The following is a 25,562-nucleotide window of genomic DNA, read 5'->3' as shown; positions in this document are numbered from 1 at the left end:
ACTATTGGCAATGGTACTACTGTACTTTCAATAAAGCAATCGTACTATCAAATTCACAAAAACTGTGTCTGAATACATTGCTCTTCTTAATGGGTTCAGTTGACTATTTAATCTGCAATTTCCTATGACCTGTATCCCAAACACACACCATGTGAAACTGTACGTGGGCAACTGTGCACTCAATGGGTATGGACTAGTTAAATATAATGATCAAAATAGTGAAGAGTAATGCAGCAATCAATGTCAGATGTAATGTATAATAACATGTGGCACATATTTAGGGCTGCAACTGATTATTATTTTAATCATAGATTAATGTGTCAATTATTTCCTTGGTTAATAAATAAATCATTTGATCCATCAAATAGCAGAAAATGAAACTTACTTAAAAAGACACCCGCACAGTTTCCCAAAGCCAAAGATGACAAATTCATATTGCATGTTTTGACAGACCAACAGACAGCAAGATATTAGATTTACTATTGTAGAAGAAAAACAGTAAATATTCACATTTGTTGCTCTGGAACCTTTGAAACGTTGGCATTTTATTAGTTGACTAAGTGATTTATTGACTAACTCAACGCATTTACTGTAAACATCAAAAGTAGCACTAATATACTACTAATAAAACTAACATATACAGAACTTGGGCGGCATGGTGGAGCAGTGGTTACCATTGTCGCTTCACAGCACTAGGGTCTCTGGTTCAAACCCTGGGGGTGGGGAGCCCTTCTGTGTGGAGTTTGCATGTTCTCCCTGTGCCAGTTAGGTTATTGGGTGACCTTAAATTGCCTGTAGCCTCCTGAGACCCTGTGTCCTCAAATAAGGACATTATATTTTGGGTTTACTGGACCTTATACGTTATTCTGCTTAACTTAGGCCTCTCGTCCTTGTTCATGGACACATTTGTGCCATGTAATGGCAGTAAGACCACAGTGCACTAATCCATGAAAAACAAGATGGCAGCCATCTCTGCCAAGTCAGTCTGCGGCTGATTCCAACACAAAATTGGGCAAGGTATAAATCCTGATTAAATTCTATGGTTGAGACTTGTTTATTTATGCTTCATGACATTTCTAGTTTGATATGCCACACAAATTTGACCAATTTTAGCAACACTAACAAGCTGAGACGCTGTTAATTAGAAAGTACTCGTTTGCAGAAATTGGGAATTTTTCCATCAGCTCACTGAAGGACATTGGGACTTTATTATTGTCTCCTTTGAGGTTATTAGGGCTTTATTGTTGTCTTGTTTGAGGATATTGGGACTTTACTAATTTATTTATTATCACAGGGCAGCACAGTGGTGTGGTGGTTAGCACTGTTGCCTCACAGCAAGAGGGTTCCTGGTTCAATCCCAGAAGGGAGTCCTTCTGTGCGGAGTTTGCATGTTCTCCCCATGTCAGCGTGGGTTTTCTCCGGCTTCCTCCCACAGTCCAAAGACATGCAGGTTAATTGGTGACTCTAAATCGGCTGTAGGTGTGAATGTGAAAGGTTGTCTGTCTCTATGTGTCAGCCCTGTGATAGTATGGTGACCTGTCTCTATGTGTCAGCCCTGTGATAGTATGGTGACCTGTCCAGGGTGTACCTTGCCTCTCGCACAAAAATTGCTGGATGGATTTATTATCGCCGACAATCTTTAGTTTTTTATACTAATCAGGTCCGACTAATCTCAAAAACCTAGGAAAAATTGAAAATGCATACCAAACAAAGGTTTGGGTCTCAGGAGGGTAGGTGAGAATGTGAGTGTGAATAGTTGTCTGTCTCTATGTGTCAGCCCTGTGATAGTCTGGCGACCTCTCCAGGGTGTACCCCACCTCTCGCCCAATGCCAGCTGGGATAGGCTCCAGCCCCCCTGCGACCCCTAACAGGATAAAGAATGAATGAAAGTAAAGGGGAGAGGACATAACTTAGTAAGGAGACTAAAGTTGTCACCTCCTGAATCAGCTCTATCTCGATACTGTTTGTGTGGCATTTTTACACAGATGTGTAAAACAAGTCAATGTGATGATGAGGCATCTGTTGAATTAATGAAGCAATTGATATAATTAACAGGAGAAAAAGACTCTATTGAAAGCATGATTTAATTTGGGGTCCAGTCAATTTTTATGAAATATTCAGCCTAAATCCATTATTATTATATTTTTATTACTTCAATTTATTTGTTACCTCTGTATCAGTATCCTTTCTATATGAGGTATTTGTTTTGTTTGCACCACAGGGGAAGAAGTCTTGTTCCTCCACAGGGAGGATAGTGGTGGTAAAGAGAAAAAGGTGTGTTAAAAGAAATAACAAAACTGTGATGAGTGTTGCTTGGTGTTTGAAACACTGACCACTACAGATGTTTAAAAAAAAAAAAGTTAGACCAGCACAAACTCAGTGATAAATGTTGCTGCGTTTGTGATAAAACAAATCAAGCTAAATATTCAGTTTTTATTAAATTAAGTCTCTATCAATCTAAAATTAAGATTAAACCTACTGATCCTCTAAAAAGTGCAGCAGGAGTATTGATGGGTCATTTTTAGTTTCAGTTATTAAAGCTTTTCTCTGGCAGCCATTTTGCCTTCTGATGATTCACCGACTGCACGTACTTGACCACACTTGATCATGAAGGACACGGCAGTTTGTGCCTCACTGTAATCATAACATCACACTCAAGTCACTCTAACAGAAGCTCGAGTTTCTAGGCCAATCAGCTGAAGGAAATTGTGCAGTAATACATCAATTCCTACGACTTCCAAGTTACATCCTTTCCAAGACTGCATGAATCATAAATTTCAGTCCGAAAATCCACAGCAAGTAGTTCACTATGAAGAGCAGCCATTAATAAAGTTAATATTTCAGATTTGATTTGAGAGAAATGTCCTGCCACGCCATTTGATTTTTTTCAATCTCTCTGATCCACGATTTCTACACATCCCACGACACATTCCTTCACTTAATCACCTTCTATGCTATACTTCACACTAAATGGATTCAAAAACTTGTTACCCTTAGCCGAAAACCGAGTACCTGTCACACTGCCCTCTTAATACTCATGGTTCAAGGGGTTTCAGTGTTTGCCAGGTGGTGTCTTGCATTAAAAAACCTTGGTACTCATTGCACTGCTGTAATAAAACCCAAGCATTTAACATGCACATTTATGGTCCTCAATAACCCAGAAGTCTTAATAAAAATGAAAGCTGACATTGGCATGAAGGATCCTCCACACTAGCTGTCTTTAATGTCCAAGACGTTCCATTAAAAGGGGAGCACTTCCTCAGAAGCGGAGCTTTTATCCTGATTGCTTACAGGAAGAGAAGGAAAAAAAAAAAGAAACCAAACGACCTTCAGCGACTCTACGGCTAGCCTTTCCCTCATGTGTGCTCCGTGTAGAGACGCGCCCGCGTGCACATACGTGGACAGCTGGGACGCGCACACTGATGCAGACATATGTGCTTAGATGTACAGTATGTCTTCAGTAGGTTGTAGAGGAAGAAACGGAAACATTGTCTGCACTAAGAGATATATGTACAGATACACACGTCTGAGTCATTGGCTACTTGGTATTCTGTTCATGTGCAGAGAAGCCATCTCGCTTTTTATATCGTAATGATTATTAGGAGATAGGGAAAAAGCCAAATCTGCATGTTCAATTAGTGCCTGTGCGATGCCAGATAGATAATACATGGGACTGGCTAATGTCCTTGCTTCTGAACTTCTTCAGCCGTTTTCTGTTTGAAGCCGGAGAAAAAGAAGATGGGGACAAAGATTTCCCTCTGTGGGAACACAACTGTTGAGCTACATTTAATAAGCTGGTCAAAAACACTCTCCTGCCGAGAGGGACTGCGCTTTTAATGACCATTCTGCTTCCAAAGTCTCAGATGTGCGGCTAGATTGCTTGCCACATAGCAGACAAGGCAGCCATCTTATTAATAGCAACACACCACACATGCTGCAGACTAGGGAGCAGAAACCCAGAGAGGGAGAAAGGGAGAGAGACACACGCTGGCACATAGAGAGAAAGCGTGTGTCCCCTTGCATGCTTTTACTGTCTGTGAAGGCAGGGAGACAGATGGGTGCAGTGAGGAGGAGATTAGATGGAGGAGGCAGGGCAGGGACCGGGGTCTAAAAAATCCAGCCCTCACGAGAGGACGGCCGGGCCAGCCTCAACGCTGGCCAGAAGGGGGGAGGTGATGGATGTACCCTGTGACTAGAGCCCTCGGCACGCCCACATGAAGACACCACCAAGGCCAGGCCAGAGGAGCAGGCAATCAAAGAGAGAGGCCGGAGGGCTAGGATGATATAGGAGGATCCAGCTTATTAAATAGGCTTCAGGAGGAGCATGGAGCATCTGAAGTAAGTTGTCACTCTGCCACCAACAGGCATAAAAGGAGTCTCTGTTAGATGGAAAGTCTATGCACTGTAGGCAGTGATGACAGACTGTGTACAGTAAGAGCGGGAATACTGTCATTAAATACAGCGACACACCAGGGAGCTCCAGAACAGTGTGTCATCGCTGATTTACTTTTTCTTTTTGTACCTGGGCCTCGTTATCTTGCATCTGAGCAGCAGGTGAAGGAAAATGTTTGTGTGTGAGACACATGTGAATCCTATGCTATGTTATCGTATCCTGCCGTGTGCTCCTCCTAAATCCAAGCACGCTGCATTTAACGTGACGCCGCTGCCTTTATTTGGAGGCCGGAGAGTATGAATTTTTATTTGCAAATAAAAAGCCAAATCAGGAGATGAAGGTGGAACCACATGCATTGTTTACAATCTTGTTTCCCGACTTAATTTCCACTCAGAGTGCAAAGTAGGAAACTCAATATAAGGCGCTCTTCCTGGGTCTGCTAACATGGATGGGAAATGATTACACAAACCCATTACCAGAGGCCACCTGAAACCAGGTGTGCTCATGCCACAGTGTATAATTCATTTGATTATAGATTTTTACATCAATTTTTGCCGCCATGCAGATCTAGACACTTTTGATTCCTTTCTTGTTTACCGCGTTGTCTTGGCAACAAGAGCATCCTAGCATTTTTCGCCACAACAGTTGAGACTATACGAGAGGAGGAGGAGGATGATGATGGGGAGGAGGAGTTGAGTACAGCGGAGGTAGTGAAAGCAGGTGCAAAAAGACATTTCTTCACTTGGATTTCCTGTCACATCCGGCAGCCCACTCCAGTCCTAAACTTTATATAATTACAACAATCTGTGCTCCGAGAGAGACTGTGTGAAATCTGATTGCCATTGGTAACATTCGCAGCAAGAGTCCTGGCGTGATAGAAGGCTTCCTGTTTCAATTTCCTAGGATCCCTCAAGTTTTACTGGCTCTTTTTTTTTTCATCCCATCAGTGGGGCATACATTTCCATTCAGGGGAAAAAACAGACCCGGTAATATCCAATTTACTGGGAGGCAGAGGAGATGGTTTCACTGGCAGTATAATAACATGCTACATGGAGCGTAACATTATGGAGTATGAATAAAAAAAGGCATTTATGGTAAAAATTCAATCCAAAAGCAGTCATCATTCATCGGAGGAAATCAAGGCAATTAGTAACACTTTAATGCAAATTGGAGAACGCAAAACACATCACAAATCCCTGGCACTGTAATAGCGACCAAAGAAGAGCAGCACAAATGACCTCTTTCAAATGCACATCGGTCTACTAATCAAAAATCCAGGAACAGAGATTCTACTCTGCCTAGTGACAAGAAAAAGAAATGTGTGCGTATGTGTGTGGTGGTTGGGCGTGTGCCACTTCATAGTTTCCTGACCACAATATTGCCTTAGAACAATCCTTTCTCTCATGCAAGAGTGATTTCTTTAATGTAATTCACTTGGATGTAATGTACAGTAAAAAGCCCCATGTTGCATTTCCAACCACGCGTGTCCAAAGCAGCACGTTTGCAGCTTGTTAACATGTTCACAAGCAGGCTGCGTGAGCGTGGCTGATTTTAAAGATCTCTCATTTGGTGTATTAACACCACATAAACAATGTAAAAAACAACAACATAAACATTGCTACACCTCAATATCCTAATAGCCTGTCATGTACACAACACTGCCATCAATTAAATGCAAAAACAAACAGCCAGCTCTTTAAAACGCATGGACGAATACGTGACTGACTGTAATAACTCCAGGTTAAGGATGATACTGTGTCCTCTGCAGGGTGCATTTCATGGACAGAGCTCAAAGGATCAGTTCATTCGCATGAGCCAAAGCACCTCCTACAAGAACTTACCTATAAGCAGTAAGGCTCCATCTTAATTCAATGATGCATTAGAGGAGCATGAGTATGAGGGATGTTTATCGCGTGTCCAGGTTCAGCGCACATGCTGCATTTAGTATTAAAGACATGGCCAGCACTGGCAGTAAATCATCATGAGGTAGCATTAAGGTAGCCAGCAGATAAACAACATTGCTTACAAAGAGAACAGTGTGTGTGTGTGTGCGTGTGTGTGTCATTCAGCATGCCACTAAAAAGCTCTCCCTGGTACAACATGTCCCTTTTTATCTTGCTTACAAAGACACATTATACCGACATGTTTATTTCTGACACAGAGAGGGGTTCTAGCAGACCAGCAGAGGACATCACGTGTGGCTCCAAATCCGCCGTAGAGTTGCAATTTCCGGATGCTAATGAACATCACAATCATTTAAATGCAAACACCTGCTTCTTAAAGCATTCGTTACGGCTGTGCAGTACAGTAGAAATGCATTAGTCAATAACTCTCTACTTGCAACGCCAGTTTCTAATATCAAGCAGCCTACACACCAGCAGGCATGAGCTCCACAGCTGTATCACCCATCCCCCTCACCACCCCCCTCCTCTCTGCTGTACTGTACCTTCAGAGTGGTGGGAGAGGGTGAGCAGACTGACGCAGGAAGCTCCGATCCCAGAACCGAACACAGTGATGCGGTTTGAGTCCCCTCCGAAGAAGCCGATGTTCTCGCTGATCCAACGTAAAGCCTGGATCTGGTCCAGGAGCCCGTAGTTCCCTTTAGCAGCCTGGTCACCGGTACTGAGGAAGCCTGTAACACACACATATTAAGAGATTAAGAAGTCACCCAGCGACAGCTAATCACATTTGCACTTGAACAAATTGAAAAAGCAGTTCGTTTGTAACTTGTACATGCAATATGCCGCAGATATTTATTTTCCGTGTGCACCTGCAGTATAAAAGGTTACCCGCAGTGACTAACCCCACCCTGATTATGTCAGAGAAACCAGCACGCCGGGTGACAGCAGCGTTGAAATCATGACATATTGGATGACACGGCTGTTGGTAAAATAGGAGTGCGTGTGACCACATGTCATCTGCACCTTATGGGAAATCAATGGCATGTCTCCCCGGGTGAGCACCTATCATCGGATATATTGAGCAGTCCTGATGAAATCCTTAGGAATCTACGAAAGCTCCACAGACGGAGAGAGAAAGACGTGGTAACAAGATTTACAATCATTTTGATGCTGCAAAACCCTCCATATGGACTGCAACCTCATTATATATCCTATCAGAGTTACCACCTTCCTCTGACATATTTCGATTCTCTCTCTCTCTCTCACTCCCAAGTCCCACATACTTTCACTCTAAACACTCACAACAGGCACTATCCGTGCACATTTCCCTCCGTGTCTGTGTAATCTGCTATATGATGTCTTGAGTCGGACAGGGAGTCTCTCTTGGGTACATCAGAGCTCGTGTTAACACACCACCCTCTCCCAGCTGCTCTCCAGGGCCTAAGCCCTGCTGAATGATGGGTAATCGAGAGTCGTGGGAGAAGATCAAAGGCAAGCAATCCCTGAAGTCCCCACGGTGGACTCAGTGTCCATCAAACCCCTGAACATGCATGCGAGGTGACAGCTGGGAGACGTGCGTGGAAACCGAGACCCCCCCTCTCTTTAGTGGCAACACTTCACAAGCAATAAATGTGTTGGTGGTGCCTCCAGTGATGGTCCTTCAGCATCACAGCATTGTTTCTAACATCTATTTCATGGTCTATGCCTCCATATAATGATGAGCTCTGTGTTTAAGTCCTAAGGGGGAGGAAGGGAATAGTTTTGATATCAACAATTCGGAAAATAAATAAAAATAGCTCTGTTTTTTTGACTCGGGTCAGCACAGCGAGGCCAACTTTAGATAAAGGCTGATTAGAAAGCAGCTGGTCCGGGTTCATGTATGTACAAAAAGCATGCATGTCCGCCAACCCCAATTTTCTCTCTTTGTGTGAAACAGAGACTACAGAGGGCACAGCCTCCTGCCCCACCCCCAACAGCACACACCCGCCTCGCCCCGAGTGCCTGTTGGCAGCAACAAAGAGGGTGGGCAGGGGAAAGGCCAGGCCTGATCATCGATAGGAGAGAGGCGGTGGCACAGGAAGCAAAGCAGGAGACAAATGGATCAACAGATGGTCTCCTTCAGACGCATCCCTGAGGATGACAGAGCAGCAGGGCACATGCAGAGAGAGAGTGAAAGAGACAGGCAGAGGAACAGAGACGGACACAGACGACAGAGACACAGAGAGAGCGAGAGAGAGGAGAGGAGAAAGGAGGACTCCGGTTGAAGAGCTTTTACTTTTCTTTTCCTCTTGCGGCTCCTCCTCTTGTTCCGTCATAACTAAAGGACAACAGCTTTTACAACCCTCTCCCGGGTGCCGTGGAGAGAAAAAGGAGACGTGAATCTCCCAGAATAACCCTCATTTGCGAAGTGGCTCACACTACACCAAAGTGTACGTCAGATGGGTTCAGAAATGTCAGGAGACTGGCATGTAAAAAAGGGACTCTGTGCAACTGCTCGTCTAATTGAAAAGATGTAGCAAACATTATCCATTTGGAATTGTAATATGAGGCATCACTAAATGACAAAATGCAAATCATTAGAGTTGTATCCCCAGCTGGCACAATAAAGCACCGCTCAATCCTCTAGTCTTTTTAGTGATTTTTTTTTTGTTGTGTTTAGCCGTGTTGATTCTTCTGCATCTATAAATGAAGCTGGTCATTAAAATGTAGAGGTGGAATCCAATATCTTAGACAACAAGACATGCTGCAGGCACCGTTTAAAAATACATCTAATATAGCTGCTGGTTATGTTTTAATTGGAAAGGTGACAAAAAGTATTTTCTTTGGAAAGCAATTAAGATAGCAAAGTAATTGTTTTTATGCATGGTTATTTCTATTTTTACATTTATAGCAGACCGTTGACTTTATGCTTGTGCTCTGGACGTGTTTAGTGTTCAGGCTTTTTCTTTACATCCATCATCCATACACGACCTCTGGACTTTCAGTCTGCTTTGCCAGAACGAGGTACGGGAACTGACTCTTTAAATAATGACACAAAGCACGTTCCCTTTGTTTCTCGTATGAGCGATCTAAATTTCCGAACCTCCGTACTCACAGGGGATTGGGTTATAGATTTCCAGATCTAGCAGATGATCCCCGTCTCATCAGCACTGCGTGGGCTCTGGCTGCACATGAACCGTGATGTGCAGTGCACTATCTGTTCACAGCTCACTCCTACACAGGACCTTGGGATTCTGGGCTGCAGCTCAGTGCTTCTGAACTATTTGGTCAGGCTGGTTATGTGCTTGACTGCGCTACTCAACCTGACATTCAATTGAGATTTTTAATACACACTAGGTGCCGCTTTACAATAAGCATTTAATTATAAACAGTAATCACATCATATCCATCTTTGTTAGCTGCCTGAATTCAAATCGATATGCAAATTCTCTTTTAAATGATCTGACCAATTAGCTTGGGCACAAACAGTATACACAATTACAGTGTCCCCGTCAAGTTAATTCCACAAACATAAAATAATCATTAAATAGTAAGTAGTTCCAGTTGATCTGATACTTTGGAAGTAAAGTGTACACAAATCAATTTGTACTAATTTAATTTTCTCTGTGACATTATTAATCGTGCCTGTTGTGACTTCTGGAACAAACTGTAGATTAAAAGTGGGATTTTTTTTTTTTTTCCCCGACTCAGTTTCAATAACTGAGGCGAAGCCCAAGCCGTACACCTCCAGGCTGAACAAAATGTCGTGTATGGTTTGCTTTTTCCTCTTAAAAAAACAAGACATTGTTTTGTATAAGCTCAAACATTTCGTTTAGACAAAGGAAACGGGCACATCAAGAGAAGGAAAAATGCCCTGCAGTTGAACTACTCTGGAGGAAAAGAATTCATACAACTGATCTTTATTTAAGTCAACCCTTCTTGAATCATGCATGTCAAACACAAGATGAATTTCATAACGTCTTTTGAGAAACCTGGTTACATAAGTCACCAAAGGTCATGCCAACAAATAACACCTCTTATTGTCTCAGCGCTTGAAACAAAGACACTCAAAAATGGAATCCAACCTGTCAACACGTCAGCTGAAATAGACATGGAATTTGCATGAGACTTCCTTATTCACCACAAACAAACTGTATGAGTTAATAACAGTGATTCTGCGCTCTTTCTCTGCATGTTAGAACTGTAATTTGTCCTGACTGATTACATGATGTGTTTTTGTATCGTGTCTCAAAGCCGCTCTCCCTTGACAGTGATGTGGTGCACTTCTGCGGTATGAAGACCTGGTATTTTTCTCATTGTGGCAGCACAGAGTCAGAGATTCAGTCCTGATCTCAGCCGGAGTGGCAGCGGCGACCGCGGTCCGGCCCGTGGCCGGGTCAGGTCACACCTGTCACCTTGCATCGTCCGTTCCGAACAAAACATTGTGTGTGTGTGTGTAGCGCGGCTCTCCCTTACGAGGAGCTGAGCTGCTCCTTGTCACCTGAACATGGCCAGAGGGTCAGTTAATGTATACAGCATGACAGCGTCCCTCTCTGCAGTGTTTGAGCTTCAGCCAACGTGCCGGAAGCAATACCTGAGCAGCAGAGACCAGGAGATCACCGCTCAAATCCAACACCTTTCCAATTCCACACACTTTCGCACACCAACCACAATCATTGCATCACCTGAATACCAATGACAGAGAGTTTATTTAAAAAAAAAAAAAAAGAAAAAAAGCGCCAGTGCCGAGCATGATGCCACATAATGCATTTTTCCAGCCTGATCGGATTTTATCAATAAGCGTGCGCCACTATCTCAGTCGACACTGAGCGTCTCCTTTTCCTCCTGAGCCATGGCAGCGATTTCCTTTAGCCATGCCTCTCAGTATTGATATTACTCTATTGATTATGATTTAAATGTCTGTTTCCTATACGGTGGGCTATAACTCAGAGTGTAGCGGAAAGAGGTGATGATAATGATCGCTCCGACCCCAGACATCTCTCTTAGCCCGGTCTCCCAGATAATGGAATGTGTGTAAAGTAATGGCGGAGGGTGAGAAGGGGGCGAGGAAGGGTGAGGGGGAGGGCAAAAGCTTGTTATTGAGCTGAAGAGTGAGCTTACACGGGGACAGATGGAGGGAACGGATAGGGAGGAGTAGAGGGAAAGAGAGGAGGAGGATGGGAATAACAGCGGTGACGTAACTGAGGGAAAGTTTTTTGGCTTTCTGCTGAATTCATTCTCGCTTTTACTTTGCCTTCTCCCCTGTTTCTTTCTCCCTCTCATCCTCTCCCTCTTTGGGGGTGCCGGCTAACAAGGCAGTCTGTGTCCAAACTCTCCTTTGGTACTCACCCACCCTCCCACCCCACTCCTGTCTCCCTCTTGCCCTCTCCCTCTATCGTTTCTCCCCCCTTCTCTTCTCTGGGGAAATAAAGGCCCACACAGTCGCAGCCTTGACAGCCTCCCCTAAGAATCCCCCACTACAAAAGAGCTCCAACTTCCCCCCAGCCAGGCCCGGGCTGAATGGGAGCCTCTGGGGTGTGGATGAGAAGCAGAGGAGGGAAGGGGGCCACCCTCCACACAGCCACATAAAGGGCCTGTGTGTCGAGCTCGCGATGAGCAAGGGACATACCCAGTGGTCCATCCTCCACACAGGGAGTCATTCCCACAAGATTTTTCATCCTCTTTTTTTGGGGGGGTGAAGATTTCAGCACGCCGACAAGACTCGGAAAAAAAAAGGAGCAGGGTGAAGGGGAGGGGGCAGGAGGGAGGCGTGGGGCTGAATGAAGGTGATTGCCACTTGGATCAGTGTACAGCTCCTGTTTACAGCTCGCTGCCCAATAGCATGGCTGGAGCAAAGTCTGATCTGAGAGCAGGAGAGTGGGAGAGATAGAGAAACAGAGGGAGAGAAAGAGAGAGAAGGGCAGGCAAGCACAAGAAAGCCTCTTTATGGTAGCCTGAACACTGAAGGCCATTTACCCAACACCACATCCTTGTTTCCGGTGCAAGAGAAAATAAAGACTTGAGGGAAGAAAAAAAAAAAGCATACTTTTTGATTGTCACCTCTACAAATTACTAGTTCCATATGAATGAATCCGGCATGATAGTGGAATCAAACGAGAAAATGGTGAAAAAGAATTTATGCATGAGCCCGTGATTCCTGCTGGCCTCATCACGAATCAATAATTAAAGAAAATATCAGATTGCCTTGAATGGCAACAAAGTCATCCAATGTTTCCAGGGCCTGCCCCTCGACACTTGGCGAGTTCAAACTGCATGGTAACGCGCTCGCTAAACTGCAGGTCTTTGCTGAAAATGCGAACAGACCGATGACTAACAGAGACCTAAATGGTTCAGCTTGAATATTCATCTCAGTTGCGCACAATGACACAGATAGATGCGGTGCATGCAGCGTGAACCAACACTGCGACTGCTCCGCGCGCTGAAAAGGTGGTTGGATACTCTGATGCATGATGCTGAAGATACAGCATACTGTGCTGCTGTGTACAGACTGAGCCACTCAGATGGAAAATGTGGTTTGTGTGCAACAAAGCACTGGGAAAAAAAAAAAAAAACAACGACAAAATGTCAAGAGGGAAAATCTGTGCCGCACAAACACCAAAGCTCATCTGACACATATCTGAGCCCCTAAAACCCAGATCTCTTACAGACAGACAAGGGCCTGTTACAGCAGACAGGGATGAAAAACAGATACAGTAAGTTAGCGCTGGTGCTGCACGTGGCAGCTGTTGGTCGTCCTGCATGTGACTTCGGGGCTGCTTAATCTGATTGTGTGATGTGTCCCGGTGGTCAGGCGACACTATTCAAGGGCTCTGGTGAACAGCAGCCCTGGCAGCAACTACAAATGAGCAGTTTGCATATGTATGACCCCTGGCACCTGAACGCCACTCAATCAATCACACATCGGCTATAGTGGGTGTCGGCTTTCAGGGTTTTTTTTTATTTTTTTTATCCTCCCTCCCTCTCTCCCACCCTCCCCTCCTCCCACCCTCCCCTCACCATCTCTTCCTTTGCCTGAGCTCCCTGTCATGTTCGCTGTCTTCCTCGGCTCTCAGTGTCTCTCTCTGTTCTCCGTCTCTGCCTCCATCTTTTTTTTCCCCCACTACTTATCACCTTCTCTCTTCTCCGTATCTCTCCACATCTTTCCTTTCAGTGAATAGCACAGACAGTGGATTCTCAAAGACAGTGAAATGCTTTTACATTAAGGGGAGCTTTGCATCTCACAGCTGGTGCGGAGGCGGGCCTGCATGCTCCCACAGAGGGAGAGGGAGAGGCTGGTGTTGGAGAGTCACAACTGTGAGGTTAAGCAGTGCTTTGGTTCCACTTGGAAGAACATGCATCGTGGGGAGATGTTTCATAAACAATAATTTGCTTTTACTTGGGTCTGCTACTTGAAAAAAACAAAACATTCTTACAGTATACGCGCCATCCTTTGTTCGAGCAAAACAACACCGTGTGCAAGGTGCTCTGTCTGACTTTTGGCCCGTGGCTGCACAAGTTCAAAGGCACGGTGTGTGAAACATGACAGCAAGCCTGGATGATGTAATTTGAGGGCGTGGTGAGAAAGTTTAGCACCACCCAACTCTGGGAGGACAGTTGTGCAGCGATGCGCTATGAAACCACAGAGGAGATCACAGCCTGGCTTATCAAAGCACATCAGCGGAGCAGAGGAGGACAGAAAGGTCATCATTTAGAGGATCTTCAAAGCCCAACTCCTCAGGTTAGAGTAGCACTGATAGCTGGCCATAATGAGTTTAGTTTTGGTTGACCCTTCCTCACAGGAACGTGTGAAATAAGCCCAGGCAGCTCATTCTACAGCTTTTATTCCTGATACTGTAAATCCTGTCTTCTTATATTTGTTCATTTGTAAAACCCTGCCAAGTTTAGTTGTAAATCAACGACAGCAATTTAAATGAACATCTGTTTTCTTGAGGTTTAGCACTGTGGTGTGTACTGTGTGAGTGATGTTTTATTTGTCTTCGGAAGGGTATAATATTTTTGGCTACAAAAAGTGGTGCCGCTGCCAGTGGGGTTGTGTTCAGATTTAGAACTGGCTCCGATTTTACAAGAGGCAAGGATTTGTTAGGAAACAGGCTTTTTGATTCTGCTTATCACATACCGAAAGCAAAGTTTGGACCTGCTACGCTTTTAACCAGATCGTCGGTTACGCTCATGTCAATTATCGTGTGCAGTGTTTACAGTATGCCACAGCAACATGAGCACTAAAAAACCACCTGTAAAGGAAAGGTCTGATGATACTCTATATTTTTCTCATGTCAAGAGAGACTGAAACCAGCAAGAAATGATCAAACTGAAGTATAGGCTGTGCAGCTAAAGTCTAATATATCTTATTCCTCTGTGCCATAGAGCTCCACTGTCGTCTAAAAAACTATTAAAAACACATAAATCAGCCACAATGTTGCGCTGGATGATTCATTATGATGAAAACTGACACTGTCATTTATTTTGAGCCAATCTCACATAAACTGTCCTGCTGCCGTCAACAGCAGCACACCAAAAAGTCCCAAACATATACACTTTTTACCCCTGTGAAAGATTGACTAAAAGCTACAGTTCCCAGATGTCATGAGAAATGATTTGGCCTTTTAAAAATTCTGGGTGCATACTGTATTCATGACCTGTTTTAAAAGATTTACATCTTCATTAGTGACAAATGGGCTCGGTGTTCGTGCCACAGACAGTGAAGTCAGTATTCAGAGACACCACGAACACATTGTTGGCTCTGGCCTTTTTGTGGGATTTGTTGACAGCCGCAAAAACATGGAATATTGTCCACTCGAGCCTTTAAACTTCTCAAAATAATGTTACAAAAGTATGTAATCGTTGCAGAGCAGAAACAATAAAACGATCAACAGAAAAACAACATGCAATAGGGGTTTAACTCACCAGTTCCATCACGATACGATGTTATATCGATTCTTTGGACAATAACACGATACAACATACCGATACTACAAAGTCTGCCACAATACAATTTCAATTTGATGCAATTAAGAGGCCTGCGATCCATATGAGACGATATTATCTGCCAATTTAACACAATCAGTTACAGAAGAAGCTGCCACCTCTTTCTTTTATACTTTTGGCCATGAAAGATAAAATTGAAAATTGTAACGGCTTAAGTGCAGTAAAGTTTACTTTAAACTGACTTCACCAACACATAAAACTGCACATGGGATAAGTTAACCGCAGCAGGGCTTTTTGTCAGAGAGACCTTTTCATTTTAACCCAAACCATGATCTTTTTCATAAAACTTCAGGAATATCTCGTTTAAAGCCCTGAAGGAAACAGCCATAAAATGGTAAATGGATGGACCTGCATTTGTATAGCGCCTTTCTAGTCATCCGACCACTCAAAGCGCTTTTTACACTACAAGTCACATTCACCCATTCATACACTGGTGGCCGAGGCTACCATACAAGGTGCCATCTGCTACTCAGTTTTAAGACACTCACACACCGGTGGAACAGAACAGAACAGAAGCAATTCGGGGTTCGAGGGGTACTTTGACATGCAGACTGGAGGAAACTGGGGATCGAACCGCTGATCTTTCGATTGGTGGACGGCCCGCTCTACCTCTGAGCAACAGCCACCCAAGCAACTATTTTGATAATCAATTAGCTGTTGAAATCCACAACTGTTTGCAATTTGCCTTGTTGCAGCTTGTCATTTGTGAGAATTGACATTTTCTTTGTCTTATTCAATAGAAATCTGAATGACTTTAGATTTTGGTCTGTTGAGTGAAAAAAAGAAGCAATTTGATGACATTTGCAAATTGCGCTCTGCATTTTTTTTTTTTACACTTTTCTGTTGTTTTTCAGTCTAAGGCCCAATCCCAATAGCTTCTGCTCACTAGCTAACCAGCTAACATTACGAGGCAGCATAGTTATACTAGCTGGCGTGGTATCGAAATTTGAAAAGTCCGACAATTTTGCAGAACAGGACAGATGACAGAAGCCAGGTAGTGCGAGCTAGCTAGCTAGCTAACGAGCAACCTGACGACGGTAACGTTAGCTATGTATGAACTTTTTTCCCCGTCTCTTGCTCGGTGGTAGCCATGGCGACGTCTACCCCTTGCTGGCAAGTCAGCATCTGAAATCCCTCGCTCCAAAGGGCTAGTTTCATACCCACTACCCCTCGTTATGCCCCCTACCCCTACACGCAAAAAGGAATTGGGACACCCCTACCCCTCGCAGGAACGCGCAAATCTAGGGGTAGGGCCAAGGGGTAGGGCTAAGGGGGGGTACTGGGACGGGCCCTAAGTGATTATCTAGGAAAATAATCTGCAGATACATCTTTAATGAAAAAAATTGTTAGCTAAATAATCTGCAGATACATCTTTAATGAAAAAAATTGTTAGCTGCAGCTACAAATCACTGTATGAAAATTATATTAAATATTAAATATAACAGTAGTATTTCCTGCCACGTGATATAAGAACAGGGTGTTTTCATGCCCCCATCTAGGTCTGGGCGATATGGAGAAAATCAGATGTCACAATATTTTTGGCCAGATACCTCAATATCGATATTGCAACGATTTTGTGGGGTTGACCATCGGTGCTTTTAGAAATATTCACATAATGAGATTGCTGAGAAATAATCATTGGTAATGTGGATATAATGACTAAGTGAGCAAAGGCAAATAATACAACAGCTAAAAAAGTCTCATATAAGTTCAGAAAATTACATCACTTTACAATATTACTATATCCCAAATCTAAGATGATGTCTCATATGACAATGTCAATATAATATTGATATAATGCCCAGCCCTACCCCCTAATGCCAGCAGCATGTTGCAATGCCCCTCCCATTGTCTTGGAGGATGACTTGGCTAACCTCATCGGGCGGTTGGCTGACGTGGGAGGGTCGTTTGCTTGACTGAGCTCACCTGAGCCTTCAGGCTTTGAAAGCTAACCCATGTGTTAAGTCATTCTCTTCCGTCCTACAGCAGACATCCACCCTGCATCATTGCCTTTTGGTTTTGTGCTCTCAACACCTCCACAGCACCTGGCACAGCACCTGACACACATCCATACATGGCTTTTATTTCACTCCAGTTTTCATTTGAGTTAATATAAGTTTGATAAATGATTTTTGTTTCATGTAAATCTTTTGTGAGGACTCTTGACACATTCATTGAGCCAGTTTGTGATAAAGTGCAAATCAGGTACGATATTAGCAATAGCCTAAAATGTACCTTTATAAAAAATCCAAAAGTGCCTAATTAGGTATGACATGACCATTTATGGCAACATAAATATAAATAAACTGGAAAAAAATTAAAAATAAATATATATATATATATATATATATATCTAAAGAATTTGAACCAGGATTCAATAAAAACTGGAAACAATAAAATGTTTGTGCCACTAAAGAGCAAGGGCCATTTGTGTTTGGAACAATTAGGAAGTTTATGTGTGAGACAGGTTACGCCCTGGGCTCCAGCCATGTGTGTACGAGAGAGTAAATGGGAGTGTGGGTGTGTGGGTGAGTACTCAGCCACAGTGTGCATAAGCGAAGAGGAGGGCTTCCAACAGAGTGTGTGTGAGTATTTGTTTGTTTGTGGGTGTGCATGTGTGGAGCAGCGGCAGTAGAGTGCGAGTGCTCGCAGGGGGGGAGTGTATGCAGCGCGGTGAGGGAGGTATGGATATTAATCACCAGGAGGAGCATGGTTCTGTGGCGCCGGGCGGAGATGGATGGGGTGTGAGTGCAGTGATGTCACCCTGACAAATGGACCGGCCATGTTGGCTGAGACTCGCACATCGCCTCTCATTTCAATTAGTTCCTCACACAGCAACCCACCTCACCTACAATCTGCAGGTTACACACGCACAAACACATACACTTTGGCCACGAACACACCCCCTCCAGTGCCCCAACCCATAGCACAGCCCTCTAACAAGATGCACTGATCTGTAAGAATACAGTGGAGCTCCTTTAATTAATCTAACTCAATTATGACAGCACTTTTGCTTTCAATCCCAGCAGCCAGTTACTCATTACCATTCATATTATCAGCCAAGCGCACTGACTAGGTCTACGGCCAGCACTAGCCAGTGGGAGCTGGCAGAGGGTCTGGGTGTGTTTACGAACTAAAGATTGGGCACTGCCCGTGTGTTTTCCCACAATATCAATTTGATGAAGTGCCGGAACGATGGCAATGCGAGCAGCCGCTTGGGCCAATGGTAATGGCGTGCATTTACTCTCTGATGCGGAAAGAGGTATAAGATCTGTACCAGCCATCACAGTGAGCAGCCGTGCTGACAAACTGAGTTCAGGTATAAAAGGTCTCACCTCTCACTAGCTGTTTATAGCCTCGTTCTTAAAAGCCTGACACCGCTAATGAATGGAGCCAGGGCTGATTTTGAAGTGTCTGTCACCCATACAAGATGTGCTAAGTCCTGTTTTCAAAGGTCTGACGCCACTAAGCAGAAGCCTCGTTTCAAACTCCTTTCTGTCTTGCGTGAACTTTGACATCGGAGGGCTTCACTATACTGTGGACTTTCCACTTAGCCCTCCATGTTAAACTACCTCTCAATCACCATCTTTCCTCTCCAGTACCGTCTCGCTTTCAGCTTCCTCCCTCTCCCTTCTCCATCTGATCTCTGCTTCTCTTTGCTGCAACCCTCCTCTCCTTCACACCAGGAGGACGGCGCATGAGGATCACTTTGGTGTAAGCTAGGGCAGACTGGGCCATGTGAGGCTGAACTGGGCTATGCAGTGCACAGTGGAGCGCTAAGTTGGGGATTTGATCACAGCCTCTTGGGGCTCCAGCTTCATTTCCAGCTTAACATCAGTGGTGGGTATCTCTTCATCTGCCCGTGAAAGCGTCAGGAGGTTAATACCAACCCTATATAGAGGAGTAAGACGGGGGGAGGAACTTCATTGTGCCACAGATCTAATTAGACCCCTACACATCTGCATTCAGCACATTAAAGGTTCCTCCAAATCTGAAGCTGGAGGAAGACAACATAGCACGTTTAAGAGCTCCATAATTGCAGATCCAACAGCCGCGTATCAATGCAGCTGCCCTTCTGTGAACTCATGCAATCAAAAGAAGATATATAACCGGAGTGCCACCTACTAAGAAAAGCAATCAAAGCAAGTGACTCGGGAATATGAGTCTGTGGTTATGTGGTTTGTTAACAATGTTCAGAAAAACAGTGAACATATTTGATATGTCGATATTAGTGGTTGGATGACTTCCTGTCTCACAGAAACTGAAACCACCAGGTTTGTACATATGCAGAATTTATTACCTTCTACCTTGAGAGGGTGCTTGGCTTGCTGGGCTTCACGTATTCCTTTGTTGATGAAACATGCCTGTTCTCTCACCCCGAGAACAGTGGGAAATGAAAAATGGATGAAAAGCTTTTGAAATAGTGTGTATGATTACCATAACACTTCTACAATAGAGGGAGTGTGCCTGTCATGTATTGTTGCATATAACACAAGGGGCATGCACTATACAAAGACACTTGTACCCATGTCCTACAAAAGAGGACAATATTTGCCTTACGCTCTTCTCTTTCAGTTGATATTGAAGTCCTGTTTCCAGTTAGGGTCTCCACATTCGAACAGCTGAAGTTATTCCCTTTTTCATTTCACTCCGCCGTTCTTCCTTTTAATCTAGCAGCACTAAAGAACTAGGTTCCAGCAACAACAAAAAGGTTAGATCTCGCTTTCTGTTTCATCTCGGCCTCCTGCGATCCCCAGGGACGTCTCTCTGTGCTCGTCTGCACTGCTTGGCGATGGGAGATTGTGCCAGGGCTCTGTTTGTTTGGCTTTCTTCCCCCCCTCCTCATCGTGCTGAAATCTGCCTGACAGTTCGGCAGCATGGCTCAGGCCCCACAGGAGCTACCGTCAGATAAAATGTCACCGTGGCTTTGTTCCACGCGCCCTATAGGCTGGCCAGATGCACTGTACACCTGAGAGCCTGAAGGCCAAAGCACAGAGCGAGAGTGTGGTGGAAGAGGAGACAGAACAGCACCCAGTCTTGTTCATTTTGCTGCATGTGCCATCATGGCTAGGTTTTATTAACTGCCTGCATTTAATCCTCACTGACATCAGGTTTGATGGACAACTACGCAGCATTCCAGACAACCTGGAATTCGAAAATGTCTGACCTCATACTAGAAAAAATAGCTTCAATGGAGCACCACTCAAATTCGGAGATTGTAGTTGTAAACTCAGGGCAAATCCATCCAACCTGGACTTCATGAAAAAGCAGTTGTCTGGTCTGACATCACACAACATCATCAGCACTCCTGTAAGCTCACAATGAAAATGGTAAACCATCAGTTAAAGGCCATGTAAAGTATATTTTACTGTATTTAGTTAAAATAATAAATAATGTTCTACACATATGCAAACGTTAATAGCTGGTGGATACGATTAAGTCAGTCAGCCATGTTTTTTGCTTGTGTTTGGCATCGTACACCTGGAAAGCCTGAAGGTCCGAAGCTGGAAATTTCAACTGGAAAATTCTGAACTTGATTTTGACAGGAATGTGGCGTTATGGTGTGTTCACACCGACTGCAAAGCAAAGGTTTTGCGCTGCAAGATTACATACATTTTCAAAGCAACGATGCAAATAGACACACACGACTTCACACAGGGCTACATGAATAACACAAACACAAAATTTGGGCTATTTGCGTACAGAAATTCGAGGACAAATTTTGTCGTTATCTGTGTGCACCCACATCTCAACCCTCAACGTCAGTGCTGATAACAAACAGAATGAAGGAGAGAGCTCGTAGATTAGTGAGCAGGGCCATAGGACTAATAGCCTGGTGAAACCATCCTAATCTCGCGAGCTCATATTCTATTTCGCTCCACACATCAGTCTGGCCATGCAATCATAAAGGCGCATTCTGGCATCGGTTAAAGCTTACCGGGCCAATCACAACGGTTTATTACTTTGGGGCGGGCAAGTCATCAGAATAGGAGGGACAAGGAGTGGAGTGAATGCATTTCGTAAACAACCAACAACCTGCTATGGTAAATGTGTTGAACGAACTGGAATGTACATTTTCTTTAAAAACAGAACAAACGGCTGCACTGAAAGCTTTTATTGAAAAAAATGACGTGTTTGCCGTCCTTCCTTTGGTAAAAGTTTAATTTACCAACTGGCTCCATTGATCGGGAAAAAGATGGGACTAAGTGAAAACCCAGTGGCTATTGTTGTTTCTCCGTGAATTGCTCTCATGGAGAAGCAGGTCAGGGAAGCGACCAAGCTGGGAATCACAGCCATGCAACTCGGAGTCCACAGTGAGGAGGAAATCCGCAAAGACGGCAACACTCTTTCCCAGACATCATCACAGCTCATCTCCGCTGCACGCTGCTCTTGCTTGCTGGTCTGTTTACAGTGGCGTTACAGTGTGCTAGCCTACGTCACACGTTTCATTTACTCTGATTGGTTTTCCATCTTTTCAATTGCATGAAGGGGCACTTTGAGTGACAGCTGTTGATACTGGCCCTCGGGAATAGAGGAAATGTACACTCCGTGTCCAGACCCATTTGCGTTTTGCGAATTGGGTCTGGCAACGCCAGGCTATAGGACTAAGGGTAAGTTCTAAAAATATGAATTTGTGACTTGTGTAAGCTATTATGTTGCTTCTTAGCAAAATGCTTTGAGTAATTTAGGTTGGTCCATTATTGGGCAAAGTAAATAACAGAAGGAGTGAAGCGGTAATGCGCAGCTGTAATAATATGAAAAATTTAAAGTGTAATAACAATGTTGCCGTCTTGGTTCACACTAGTTCAGAGCACAGAGCCTCCTTGTTTACCATGTTCACATCACTTGATTCAAGCTATCAGTTGTACTTTACTGCCAGCCACATTAGCTGTTAGCTGCTTTCCCCACTTAGTCAGCACAACCTTTAGCACAGCTGTTAAGGGTGAATATTCGCCAGTTGCGAAATACTCCAGAAAACACTACGGTGGGCGTATTCGCGCAAGTAACACGAGGCAAAAATTAGCTTTGTATAAGGTGTGAACACAGCACAAGGTTAGGGGTTTTAACCTTAGAGGAACATGATTAAACCACAAATAAACCATAAATGGTTCATTGACAGCACTAATGCAACTTTCCTCGTAGCAGGGAGATATGATTGGATAATAGCCCGCTATGCTCACCATCGCTTAACATAACAGCTCCCGAGACTCAAACCCTTGACATCTACAGTCAAACCTGATCCATTTCTCTCTGAACGGCGGCAGCACCAGACCCAGCTCCTGTCTCTGAGCCTCAAATGACTCTTCTCACTGTTTCCCTAACGAGGCTCGAGCGAAAAAGCCGACTGGTCCTCTCACTGCCGAGCACCAGGGCGGTTGCCACTGTCAGCTCCTGTTAGCTCAGCCCTCTCTGGTTCATGTTTCAGGGAGCACAAACACACTCATCCCAAAGGAGCTCATCCGTTGCTCCTTCACCCACCCCGACTCCCCTCACCCCGCCTCAATAAATTAATAAAGGAAGGAGCAGCTCTCACAGGTAATTTGATTAAATACGACATCCCTGCTTTAAAGAGCGTGCTGACGAAGCAAAAATAAGACGGGACATTGTCGGAAGAAATTGTCACTGTACTCGTACATGACCCCCGGCCCCGGCAGCTACGCTCACCTCCTTCTCTATCAGCTGAGCATCCCCACATACCCCACTCTCCAAGGACACCTCTCCAGTGTTATAGATGAAAAATGCTATGTGCTCCAGATTACCGGGCTTGTCAGTCACCTGATTTGATGCCACCCCCACCAGATCTCTTCCCTTAATTGAGTTGCTTATGCTTTATTTGATAGCAGACGTTTATGAGTTTGTGTGTTTGAACCGAAGCTGCATGCCGCATAAGCCTATGGGCTTATCTAGGGCACATGCTCAGACTTTTCAAAAGAGACGTGGTGTAAAAAAAACAACATGAGCTCAAACATTTGTTATACACCAAGGACGTAAATAAATGTAACCAATTTCTGCCAAATGTGCTGAGGGAATTGTATTAGCATTTTAGAAAAAAAAAGAAAAGAGAAAAAATCAAACGCTAAATTCTCATATTTTAGTTAACACGGTTACTCTGTAATTGCAATATTATTATCAAAGCAACTGAATCAATGTGATAATTTATTTTAAATGCAGTATATGTTCCATTTTCCCTCCTGGTGAACACTCCATCTCTTTCTGCGTTGATGTCATCCCCACTGTCTTCTCCTCTCCCCTCCGGCTTCAGAGGGCTGAGTCGAGCTGGGAAGGACGTATCGAGCCACGACGTATGAATGGAATGACAAGCCATCTCAGTCAGAGGGGAAACCGCTCATTATACAGATTGCTTTGTGGTGTTTCTGGGTAGTCAAGGCCAATGTCACCTCTCCTCAGTCTGGCCACGGCTTGAGCGAGCATTGCTGCCCGGATCGCGGGCCTCCAGCTCGCCATCTCCAAGCTGACACACTTTGCTGTTAACTCCACATCCTTTCGAGTCAGTTTGCCTAGAGGTTACGAGGGTGGATTACTGACCCAACAACAATGCCAATAATGGGAGGGAAACAGACATGTTCTAATGGAAGAAAGGACTGTGAATCTTATTAGTGGGACATCTTGTTTCAGTCAGTGCTCCAGCAGCCCCCTCTGGCTCTATGATAGCATCAGCAGCAAACAGCTAGCAGGTGCAGAGCAGAAATAAAGCCAATTGTCTTGATCGAATCATCCCCCGTTCTGCCACCCCACATCTATTCCTTCACTTGAGTGTCCACTGACTGGCTGTGCTATGGATAATGCTCTATAATGTCTATTAATGCTCTCTGTGGTGCTATCAAGGCATATGCTGATGACAATACTTCCCCCTTGTCTTTGATAGGTTAACTATGCTGCAATAGCTCCCATGTTGGGAGACAGGTGGTTAACTGCTCCTCCTGTCTGTGAGCTGTGGCTCACTGTCAGTAGCATCCCTACCTGTGGCTGAAAATCCTGCAGCCCTGCTACCTGTAGTCGCAACGGAGGCAGGTTTGTTTCTTACCGAGCTACTGAGTGGAGCCTTATCTCCCCCAGCCTGAGAATCCACCTTTCTGTCCTCGGGATTGGCGTGGGGAACAGCCTTGAGTGGCAGGCTCCTGCTCTAATTAAACCAGCAGCAGCATTAGTCCCGCTTGTGAGCAGTGTGAGAGTTTTCATAATTACCCGTGCAATTCATTCATTATTTATCTTAACGAGGTGGCTCGGTGGCCAAACATACAGTGGATTGGAAGGCCTAATTTGGGAAATTGCCACAAAGATATTGAATACCTGAGATTTTTTGGCCCCAGCCACCTGTAAAGCTCCAGGATGATGAGGGATCAGGAATAATGACTGAATATTTGGTCTTATTAACTTTGAGAGTGTCTGCTGGTGGTGTAGGCAAACACACCACTCTTATTGCAATGTCTATTAAGTTCAAATGAAATGTAAGTATGACCTTTCTAAGCTCCTTAATTCAGCTAAATTGGCTCCAGAGGAGGCTAATTTAGCCCTTTGCAACATGGGGGGAAAATGGGCATTAGAGCAGTGGTGCCACCAGCAAATGGCACTGGACCCTGACTTGTTTGCACAGAAAAATGTGTTAGCTTTCTATCTAGAAAAAAAAAAGAAAAAAAAGGCTGGGACTTTCCCAGTTCTTAAAAGCCTTACAGCCTTTTTCCCCTCTAAACTATTTATTCTCACCCAATTGCTGGTATTACCATTATAATTTTGACCACCGCAGTATTGTTAGTAAATGTAAATGGGGGTTTACATTAAAATGCAAATACAGCACGTAAAAGCAGGCAGTCAGCATTTTATAATCCTGCATGAAAAATGCTACCTTAGGACGGGAATGCATTTAGATGCCACAACCAGGATACCAAATCATGCCGGGCTGTACTTAGAACCCAGCCCGCGCTAGCTGGGGAGATAATTGATACACAATTCATGTCTAAAATGATGGGGGCGGATGATCAAGTTAGACTGGTGTGATACAACCCTGCAAAATTATTGAGTCAGGAGATAATCTGTTTTGATGCAGCCCTTATACCACTTATGATAATTCATATCGTTCCATATATTCTTACTCATACATAACAGCTGGATCCACTGATCACAGGCACAGTGTGACTCATCCTGCCTATGCCCTTTCATATTTCACAAAGAAAAATATAAAGGTGATGCATTCTCCGTGTATCGTTGGTGTCGGGTGAAAACCTCGTAAATCCCGTTCTGGTGATCTCCATGTTTCAAGGAAG

General features: G+C 44.2%; 1 protein-coding gene across 2 annotated transcripts in view; it reads right to left on the bottom strand.

Moving 5' to 3' along the window:
* The window catches only part of nlgn3a (neuroligin 3a), a 150,855-nt gene that overhangs the window by 42,473 nt on the left and 82,820 nt on the right, over window positions 1-25,562 (bottom strand). For both annotated transcript variants that reach the window (XM_050042962.1, XM_050042963.1), the window contains one exon: window positions 6,840-7,025. In XM_050042962.1, coding sequence (XP_049898919.1) covers window positions 6,840-7,025 — 186 coding nt within the window. The remainder of the gene's footprint in view (window positions 1-6,839; window positions 7,026-25,562) is intronic.

The sequence above is a fragment of the Epinephelus moara genome, chromosome 4 (assembly GCF_006386435.1).
Source record: "Epinephelus moara isolate mb chromosome 4, YSFRI_EMoa_1.0, whole genome shotgun sequence".
Taxonomy (NCBI): Eukaryota; Metazoa; Chordata; class Actinopteri; order Perciformes; family Serranidae; genus Epinephelus; species Epinephelus moara.
The sequence above is the reverse complement of the archived record's forward strand: the minus strand, read 5'-3'. Positions and strand labels throughout refer to the sequence as shown.